Source organism: Camponotus vicinus, unplaced genomic scaffold, assembly GCF_025532165.1.
Source record: "Camponotus vicinus isolate PSW18456_S1 unplaced genomic scaffold, iyCamVici1.0 SCAF_9, whole genome shotgun sequence".
NCBI classification, from domain to species: domain Eukaryota; kingdom Metazoa; phylum Arthropoda; class Insecta; order Hymenoptera; family Formicidae; genus Camponotus; species Camponotus vicinus.
The window spans coordinates 12,387,883-12,398,361 of NW_028141981.1; the positions used below are offsets into that span (position 1 = coordinate 12,387,883).

Genomic DNA, 10,479 nt, shown 5'->3' on the forward strand with positions numbered 1-10,479 from the left:
CAGGAAAAAGGATGGATATGAAACGGAGGATGGAAAACATGAAGGAAAGATTGGAGATGGAAAGGGAAAAGGTAACATTACAAATGTAAGAAAGCCTAATTCCATAAAAACAACTCCTCCTAAAAAGAAAAATGTAATTCAAGTTATGCAGAAGAAACTACCCAAGACATCTGTGGTAGTAATAAAAGCAAAGTCAGAAAATTTCTCTTACGCAGATGCCTTGGTGAAACTAAGGAAGCAAATACCTTTGGAAGAAATTGGTATTACCTCTACCAAAATTAAGAAAACGGTTACTGGTGCAGTACTAATTGAGGTTCCGGGTGCAGATAGCAGGAACTTGGCGGAGAAACTTCGCTCTCGTGCTGCAATGGTCCTTGGCAATGAGGCAATAGTATCACGTCCTGAAATTAAAGGAGAGATACGTATAGTTGGATTTGATGAATCTGTGGGTGCCTCAGAGATTGCCACAGAAATAGCTAAAATAGGAGAATGCAATACAAATGAAGTGATTGTTACTCCAATCATGCCCATGCGTAATGGGCTATACATGACTTGGGTTCACTGTCCCTTATCTGCAGCTGTTAAAGCCTCCAAGAATGGTAAAATACCACTTGGGTGGACGATGGCTCGACTTGACCTTCAGGGCCCTCGTATTCCACGATGCTATCGTTGCTGGGAGACTGGCCATCATAGTGGAGTATGTAAATCTCAAATTGATAGATCCAAGGCATGTTTCCGCTGTGGTGAATTAAATCACGCATCAGCCAATTGCAAACGTGAAATGCACTGCCCAGTTTGTGCTGCTAAAGGATTGAATGCAAAACATCGTATTAGTGCATACAATTGTGGAATTGAAGTTAAACAAGAAACGCAGAAATCCAAGATGGAGAAGTCCATTGCGGATGAATCGGTTCGGAGGCCGATTCCTGATTCAATTGAAAAAGATGAAAGTGATTCAATGCAATACTAATAGGAGTAGGCCTGCATTGAACCTACTCCTTCAATATGCATTGGAGCAAGACATCGCGGTTTGCCTGGTATCAGAATTACCGATGCTCCGGAAACCTAATCATCAGTGGACAATTAGCGAAGATAGTCTATGTGGGATTTACTATCGTCCGGACTTGGCTGGGTCCCTGATGACTACTAGAGAATGTTTACCTGGAATTGCCGTTGTGGATTTAGTTACAATCACAATTGTTTCATGCTACCTGTCTCCTAACATAGACAGAGCAGAGGTGTTGGAATTTTTTGATCATCTTTCTGATATAGTAGATACAACAGATCAACCTCTAATAATAGCTGGCGATTTCAATTCAAAATCTCCAATGTGGGGATCTGCTGTATATAACTGGCGTGGCCACCTTATGGAGGACTGGATCGCGGAAAAAGATCTGTGTGTTGTTAATGTCGGATCTGTTCCAACATGTGTACGTCCACAAGGTACATCAGTAATCGATGTAACGATTACTTCACCGGGAATCTTCTCCGGTATTTCGTCCTGGAAAGTATTGGATGAGGTCGAATCCCTTTCAGACCACTGTTATATCTATTATGAAATAGAGAGTTATGTATATAGTAATTATGTAAATAATGGTGTAAATAGTAGATCTGTAAATAGTATAAATAATAGTACTTACCCTATGTCCAGAAACTCACCATCCTTCTTGGCATGGTCCTGGACTGCCTTTGAGGAAGAGAACTTCAGTTCCGCCTTGACATGGTACTCCCCAGAACTGTCTAGTATGATATCAGATGATACATCTAGTCCTCACTCGATTGTCTGTAAAATAAAACAGATTATAACTGATGCTGCGGATTTCTCAGCGAAAAGGAAAAAACGCAATCGTAGGATAAAATCCATGTATTGGTGGAGCGCCGATATCGCAAACAGTCGATTGGAGACTATACGCACTCGGAGGAAATGGAGTAAAGCTCTTAAAAAATGTAATAACAATGAGAATGGTTTACTTATTTTACAAAAAACATAAAACAGCTAAAAAGAACTTGCGACTTTGTATCATGAAGGCCAAGGCCCAGGCATGGAGCGAGTTCCTCCTCCTCATCGATGAGGACCCATGGGGCCTTCCCTTTAAAATCGTTACAAATAAATTAAGAAGGTCCTCGATGACGGAACTTTTAAATAATGACAAAAGAGAAAAGATTCTATCTGAATTGTTTCCAGCTGATTATACACATGATCCCGATATCTTGTGGCACAATTTTCAATGGAGAGATCAATGGGTAATTACCGCTCAGGAAGTGGACTATGAACTTCGTAGAAGACCTCTAAAAGGTGCCACTCCGGGTCCAGATGGAATTCCTGACAAAATAATGAGATCCTTTCCAATATGTTTTGTTGAGTGCCTGACAGCATATTATAATCATTGTATTCGTAATGGAATATATCCCCAGATATGGGAAACTGGACGTCTGGTATTGATCCCTAAGCAAACCACAACCACAACCAGCACGAAGGGACTTCCAAAGATGCGCCCCATATGTGTTCTTGATGAACTGGGGAAAGCATTTGAGAGACTTATCTGTAAGAAACTAAAATTATGGTTTCAAGATAATCCTCAGTATGCATTGTCTGACAGTCAATTTGGATTTGTTGAACATAGATCTACCACAGATGCGTTAAATCGTGTCGTTTACATGATTGAGGACGCGTTCTCAAATGGTTTTGGTTTGGTAGTTGCCGCTATTAGCCTTGATATCGAGAACGCGTTCAATTCCATTCCATGGAAGACGATCCGGACAGCCTTAAAAACAAAACACGTTCCTGACTATATACGAAGACTTATAGATTCCTATCTTCATGATTCCTATCTTCAGATCTATAATGTTTCTTACTAAGAATGGTGTTGAATCTCGAAGAATACAATCTGGCGGTCCTCAGGGATCCGTATTGGGTCCATTACTTTGGAGCATAGGGTTTGACTCCGTTCTGCAGCTGCATTTAGAAGAACATTCAATAATAACATGTTATGCGGATGACACACTTCTACTAACAGCAGCTGAAGATATACATACCGCACTAATACGGGGTTCTTTGCAGGTGCATATTATCCTGGCGCAAATACGTAGACTTGGCTTGAAAGTGGCTACACATAAAACTGAGGTCACAGTCTTCTCCAAGAATCCTCGTAGTCCTGAAGAAAACATATTTATAATTGATAAAGATAGAGTTACAATCGCTGACTCTTTTAAATATCTTGGAATCATCTTGGATCGCAGACTTACCTTCGTTCCGCATTTCAAATATATAACGGACAAGACATCCAGAATGAGGAGCATTAACTGGGCTAATGCCCAACTTACGTGGCCCTTGTGAGCCCAAAAGAAAATTATATGGGAATGTTATTCTTTCCATTCTCTTATATGCCCCTGTGTGGTATCCTTACCTAGAAAGAAACAAAAGGATGATTACTAAAATTAATCAAAGTATGAAATCGATTGCAAATAGGATCTGTTGTGGGTATCGTACTGTATCTCTAGATGCGGCATCCCTGCTGACTCGGCTGCCTCCGGTCAGTCTCTTGGCGGGATGTAGAAAGCGTGCCTATGAACGTATATAAGACCTACATAAGAATGGGGAATACACAAAAAGAGATGCTAACGCGATTAAAAAAGAAGAAAACTTACTGCTACTTAGACAGTGGGAAATTTACCTCAGGAAATCCACATATGGCACACATACCATCAGTGCCATACTTCCTTCTTTCAATCAGTGGTTAGATCGTAGGCATGGTATATTAGAATTCCATGTTACTCAAATAATGACAGGCCATGGATGTCTTGGAGCCTATTTGAACAGAATCCAAAAAGTAGATTCTCCGTTCTGTATGGCTTGCAATGCAAATGAAATTGATACAGTAGAACACATCCTTACCCAATGTTCTAGATGGGATGAAGAGTGACATAACCTTGTTAAAATCATTGGTCCTGACCTGCAAATGGAAAGACTCATTAAACAAATACTGGAGACAAAAGACAAATGGGCTGCATTTGCCTTATTTTGTAGAAAGGTTATGAAAACGAAGGAAAATGAAGAGAGAGCAAGACAAGCCCGTAGGCTTCGCTCTCTCTCATTAAGCATTCGTAGCAGCACAGATAGTACTTAAACTAATAACTGTCTGTAAAATAGAATTAGGCCTGTACATGTGTACATATGAGAATGTATGTGTATGTGTATATGTATGTGTGAATGTGTATGTGTATGTGTATGATATGAATGTGTATATGTATATATATATGTATAGGCTAATTAGTAGTATGTATAACATGTAAATATGTATATATGTAAATATGTATATAGTAGGTGAGAATAGCATACTTACCTATACTTACCTATGATGATACTGCGTTGATGCCCAGTTGTCCGGTTGTTGCATCCTTTCTTTGGTGGTTGTGATCCTGGTCAGCTTAACACTTGGTCCCTGGATACCTGGAACAGAAGAAAATAATTTAGAATCAACCAGCACGAGAGTGCACGTCTTCGTGCTAGGTCCTCAGCCCCTGGGGAAGATATGGTTCTCGGTTCCCCTAGGGGTTGATTATAGGATAACATGAAGAATGTTTTCCACTGGGTCCTTTAGGACCCCGTCGGGCAGGGGTTTTAGTGGGTAGGCCCTCCGCAGGAGGAGGGAGAGCCCCACACTACCCCCGAGGCTGGCTCGGGGGGTGCGCATAAGGCTGGATCCCGGTCCTCTCCCCTTACTGGGAGGTGACCGGGATTCTGCATTTCCCCTGCCTTCCGTACGGTAAACAAAAAAAAAACACCCTGCCATGGCGGCGAATACTGGGGACGTCCGAACACCACGGTGTGCCCCAGTATCTCACCGCCACGGTCCGGGACTATTTTAGGGACAGGGTCCTGGCCTTTACGGACCGGGATGGGACGGTGCGCGAGAGGAGGGTTGAGTGCGGGGTTCTACAGGGCTCGGCATTGGGCCCACTATTGTGGAACCTCGCATATAATCACGTCCTCCGATCAGCCCTACCCCCCAGCAGCAGTGTTGTGTGCTATGCCGACGACACGTTGGTGCTTGCCGGGGAACAGACTTGCGGGGAAGCGACGATAAGGGCGGAGATAGCCCTCGAGAGCGTGGTGCGCTCCGTGCGGGTTCTGGGGTTGGAGGTGGCGGCTAGGAAAACCGAAGCCGTGATCTTTAGGGGCGCGGCGACGGCGCCGCCGCCTCGGACCTTCATTCGCGTGGGTGAGGCTCGCGTCCAGGTTGGAGAGAAGATTAAATATCTTGGACTCCAGCTGGACGCGACCTGGTCCTTTGGCGAACACTCCCGGATTTGGCCGCTGTCTGGCCCCGAGGGTTGAAGGAGTGGCGATGGCCTTGGGCCGGCTGCTCTCGAACCTCGGGGGACCGGGCAGAAGGGTTCGCCGAGTGTATGCCGCCGTGGTGGCATCGGTAGCCCTTTACGGGGCTCCTGTGTGGGCAGATGACGTGGCCGCCACCCGTCGTCTGAAAGATCTACTTCGTAGACTTCAGAGGCGGGTGGCGATCCGAGCGGCTCGGGGCTACCGAACCATAAGCCACGCGGCGGCGACGGCCCTGACCGGCATGATCCCGCTGGATCTCGCGGCCCGGATGTACAATAATATGTACAAAAGGGTTCGCGGGATCCGGAAGAGCGGGACCGAGGTTATCGGCAGGGCTCGTCGGATGATAAGGGACCAGGATCGGCGGTCCATGGTCCTCGAGTGGCAGAGGTCACTCGGGGACCCGCACATTGTGAGAAAAAGAACCGTCGAGGCCATTAGACCCTGTCTACCCGAATGGGTGGACAGGATCAAGCAGGAGGAATCACCTACCGAATGACGCAGGTGCTCACCGGACACGGATGTTTCGGTGAGTACCTGTGCAGGATCGGCAAGGAGCGCACCGCGGAGTGCCACCACTGCGACTGCCCGCACGACGGCGCAGCACACGCTGGAAGCTTGTCCGGCGTGGGCGGCCGAGCGTGCGGACCTAGTGGTCGCAGTGGGGACAGACCTCTCGCTCCCGGCCATCGTGAGAGCGATGGTCGGGAGCGAGGAGGCATGGAAGGCCGTGTCCTCCTTCTGCGGCAGTGATGCTGCGGAAGGAGAACGCGGAGAGGGAGAGGCGCGGCGAAGGTCGTCGCCGCCGCGCAACTCCCTCTCCGTCAGGAGACGGGGGCCGGATGCCTCCGCCGATCGGACCACCTCCGAGAAGGCGGAGGCATCGTAGCCCTCATCGTCCTCCCCCTCGTACGAATAGAAGGGGAGGATGACCTCGACAGGGGTCGGGGACCCCGTAAGCCGGCCTCCCCGCCCCCGGCCGAGGAGAGTCGGGGGTGCTGCCTCGGGGAGCAATAGCTCCCCGCAGCAGCACCCGAGATTGGAGACGGAGCCCTCCCGGGGCGTAGCCAAATCTCGATCCTGCGGGAGAGAGAGAGAGCCCGCCCCTGGAGGGACACCAAAGAAAGAGCCCCGGGGTGCAGCCCGAATCCCAACCCTTCCCGGGGAAGGGAGGGGGGCCCACCCCGGGGCTCAAGCGGGAGACTCGAGCCCCGACCCCGCCTTCCGGAAACCCCGAGGGGGCGCGGCGTGGAGGTGATACCCCTCTGCGCCGCAACTAGATGAAGGAGCTGCCTTTTGTGCGGGCCCCGTAGCGTTTATCAATGCGACGGGGTCTGCACACAGGGTTAGGCCGGTTGGGTGGAGGGAGGACGTCCGGAAGTAATGCCTCTGGCGTCCTCGGTCCTCCCCCCAAACACCCGGGTAGGCATCCGTAGAGGTTTTAGTTGGTACACCGTTAGTCCTTGCACCACAGACCGGGAGTCCAACATAACCCTTGCTCCCTCCCCGGGGAGTAAGGGTATGCATAAAGCATTTCCTCTACGATAAAAAAAAATAAAAAAGGGCGGTAGCGGCCTCTTGTGAGGTCGTTATGACGACGAAGAAGGAGGCCGAAAGGGAGAGAAGAGAAAGGAGAGGGATGCCTCCTCTACCACGGGCATTGGGCTCCAGGACAGTTCTGCGGGGGAGAAGGAGGCTGCCTGGGCCTCCGGCCCCACCGCGGGACCACCCTTGAGGAGGAGGGAAGGAAGACCCCCCCCAAAGGCAGAGTGGAGGAGTGCAGGGAGATTCCGGTGACCGGGGAGCCTCAGCTCTAGTGCATGGCTCCGCGGTGCCCCCCTTCCGCTCCCCCCTCACGGCACAAGAAGAGGCCCCTCGATCAGGGGCCGCGGCGAATCATTGTTTTGGAGGAGGCCCCGCGACTAGGGGCCGCGGCGTGCGGGGAGCAGGCGTGGAGCGGAGAAACTCCCGTCTGCAGATTCCCCATTGATGGTACCGGGAGTTGGAGGTGTCCCACCCCCGGTAAGTACAGAAGGTAAGGCGGTGAGGGAATCGCGGAAGAATGCTTGGGCGTACCCGTGGCCCCGTGGCTCGTGTAAATCGCTGAGGAGGACACCCGCAGGGGTTTTTAGCCGGTAGGAGTCCGGCATAACCTCCTCTCCCTCCCCGGGGAGAGGAGGTATCCATGAGGATTTCCCCTGCGCAACAAAAAAAAGATCCGGAGTGGTGCCCGGTGCGGGGGGGTGGCTGGCAGCCACGGCGGGCAAAGCGGGGCCGGAGAGCGGCAACCGCGCCCCATCCGTTTATGGGGCCCCCCGGGTGGCGCCATCCGCAACGGTTCCCCTGTTATCGGAGGCAGGGGACCCCCCCGAAAGCCCATAGGGACATCAAAACTCTCATGGATTACTAAGAGGCTGGAGCCCAGTGCCGGAGATGGCCATCCCCGGCCCGAGGCATATGCCGATCCCTGGGGGGAACTCAAGGCCCGGTCGGGAGTGCGGCTGGTCATGTTTCGGAGCACTCCCGATCGGTGAGAACATACCCGGTCGGCGGAGCCGTTGCGGGGAGTGGGATTATTTGAAAAATGAGTACTTTTTCAAACGCAAACCTACATAAAAATAAAAAGAAGAGAAGAACAAGCAGGGGAATCGCGAAGGGGTTGGGGCTGAACTTCCGCGTAAATCGCTTCCTGAATCTTTGGCGAGACGGGATAATAACGCTGTTTAATTGGAGTGTGATTACCGACATCGATACGGTGTTCGGTTAATTTTGTCGCTCCCGGTTTATTCGGATCGCCTACGATATGATTCTTTAAGAATTTAGCCAATCGTTGGCTCTCGCTCGACGACAACTCATTTAAGCCGCAGCAGATAAGCGGATAAGATTTCGACAGCCGAGTCCGTTTCTTTTTATGAACACGGGTCGTTTTCGCGGGAAGAGTAATCTCTCACGGGCCGTCATCCGACTTCCGGTCTTCTAGTTTCGCGCTTTCGGATACGAAAGAATCACCTGATTCGCGACTTGCAGAATTCTCGATCGATAAATTTAGATGGAAAATTAGGTTCACTGGCTGGTTCTCGAAATGATACACAACGGCTGGTTCATTTTCAAAGTACCATTCTTGGCGTGAAAAATTGACTACCATACCGAATAGCTTAAAAAAATCAAGTCCAAGTATGCATGGTATTGCTAACGACGGTAAGGCATACGCTCTGAAGGAATTTGTTCTATTATGTATTGTAAAAGGAAGATCCACTTCCCCCCTTACGCGTGTCGTTTGGCCGGTCGCCGTAACTACTCGACGGCCATCCGACTTTCGAAACTATACTTTTATCCTGTTCAATAATTCGACAATGCTAGAACCCAAAAAAGTGCGAGTCGAACCAAAATCCACTAGAGCGCTAATCTTGTTTCCTAATAATTTAACACGAATGAATAACATAGACGGTATGTCACGACAACCAAAGGCACTGAACGAAAATTCACGAGAATAATTAACGACACGAAAAGGGGGTTAGGGTTGAATAGGAGTCGGGTCCCCCAATTATTCGACTCCTTTACTATTTTCCCGAACATTCAGGACACGTTCGTAAGGTTACTTCCGCTCGACCGCAACGATAGCAGTGCAGTCGCGGAACTGCTGTACAATTTCGCGAAATATGACCAACACCATCACAGTTCCAACACTTCCATGTGGAAATTCGCGAAGCTTTAGTTTCAACGGTCGTCGCCCCCGAAGGCGATGAATTTGACTGAGCGGCCTCCTTTCCGGTCGCGGCTCGAGTTGCGCGATTTTTGTTTTTCCTCTCCCTGCGAGAACCGGACCTCGACTCACAAGGGGAGGGCGCAATCTTCAGAACACCGATTGGAAAAAAATTTTAACTGTGTATAGTACTCGCTAAAGAAGTATTTGAGGAAAGCGAGAGGACGCAACGCTCAGCCGTTTTTGAAAAAAATCGGCTTAAAAATATGCCATATCTTGTATACCAGTGAATTTAGACCGATCATTGAGTAAGCGATGTAACTCGGGCTCTAAAGCCCAAGACTACTACGCTGCTGGTCACAGGTTCGATCCCGGCCTGTGGTAGTTTCTTTTTTCATTTTTTCTTAACGCGAAACCTGCAATATTTTTATAAAATAAAGTTAATTTAGTAAATAATTTTATTTTTTTGTTTTTATTTTGCATTACGAAAGGCAATTTAATTTATTTATGATATGTTTATATTTAATATATTTATGATACGTTAATTTATATTCAATTTCATAAAACCTTACAATTTTATATATTCTATTTGATATTAACCAAAAAAATAAATTAAATAATTACGCCGCTTATTAAGGGGGGAAGACCCTCCAGACAACAGGTTTTTCAATAATTTTTTACAAAAAACTGAGAGTATTTATTACATTGAATGAAATTACATATTGACATTGATGTTCAAATGTATACACACAAATTTTTTTATAAGAAAAAAAAACAAAATGGCGGCGCTACAGCTGCTCAAACTTGGCTCCTTCAATTTGCGCTGTGGAATGCCCAGCCCCTTGTAGTCAACTGAAATCAACCAATCAAAAGTTTTTCATTAAAATAAGTTATTTCGCTTTGTATGTACCTATTTTTAACGAAAAAAAAAAAAATGAAAATTTGAACACAAAAAGAAAAAAATTACACTTTTTTTTATAAACAAATTGTTAAAAACAATATTTTTAGTAATAATTATTACTAAAAATATTGTTTTTAACAATTTAATTTTTTTCTTTTTGTGTTCAAATTTTCATTTTTTTTTTTTCGTTAAAAATAGGTACATACAAAGCGAAATAACTTATTTTAATGAAAAACTTTTGATTGGTTGATTTCAGTTGACTACAAGGGGCTGGGCATTCCACAGCGCAAATTGAAGAAGCCAAGTTTGAGCAGCTGTAGCGCCGCCATTTTGTTTTTTTTTCTTATAAAAAAATTTGTGTGTATACATTTGAACATCAATGTCAATATGTAATTTCATTCAATGTAATAAATACTCTCAGTTTTTTGTAAAAAATTATTGAAAAACCTGTTGTCTGGAGGGTCTTCCCCCCTTAAATAATTATAATTTAATACGAAAAATATTTTTTGCAATTTTACATTAAATTATAATTAT

At 46.8% G+C, this 10,479-nt stretch overlaps 1 protein-coding gene across 1 annotated transcript; it reads left to right on the plus strand.

Moving 5' to 3' along the window:
• The first annotated feature begins 1,052 nt into the window (after positions 1-1,052).
• Positions 1,053-1,991, plus strand: LOC145976609 (uncharacterized). The gene has a single exon (XM_083107840.1). It carries the CDS (start codon positions 1,053-1,055, stop codon positions 1,989-1,991), a length of 939 nt encoding a protein of 312 aa, XP_082963966.1.
• Positions 1,992-10,479: the final 8,488 nt, after the last annotated feature.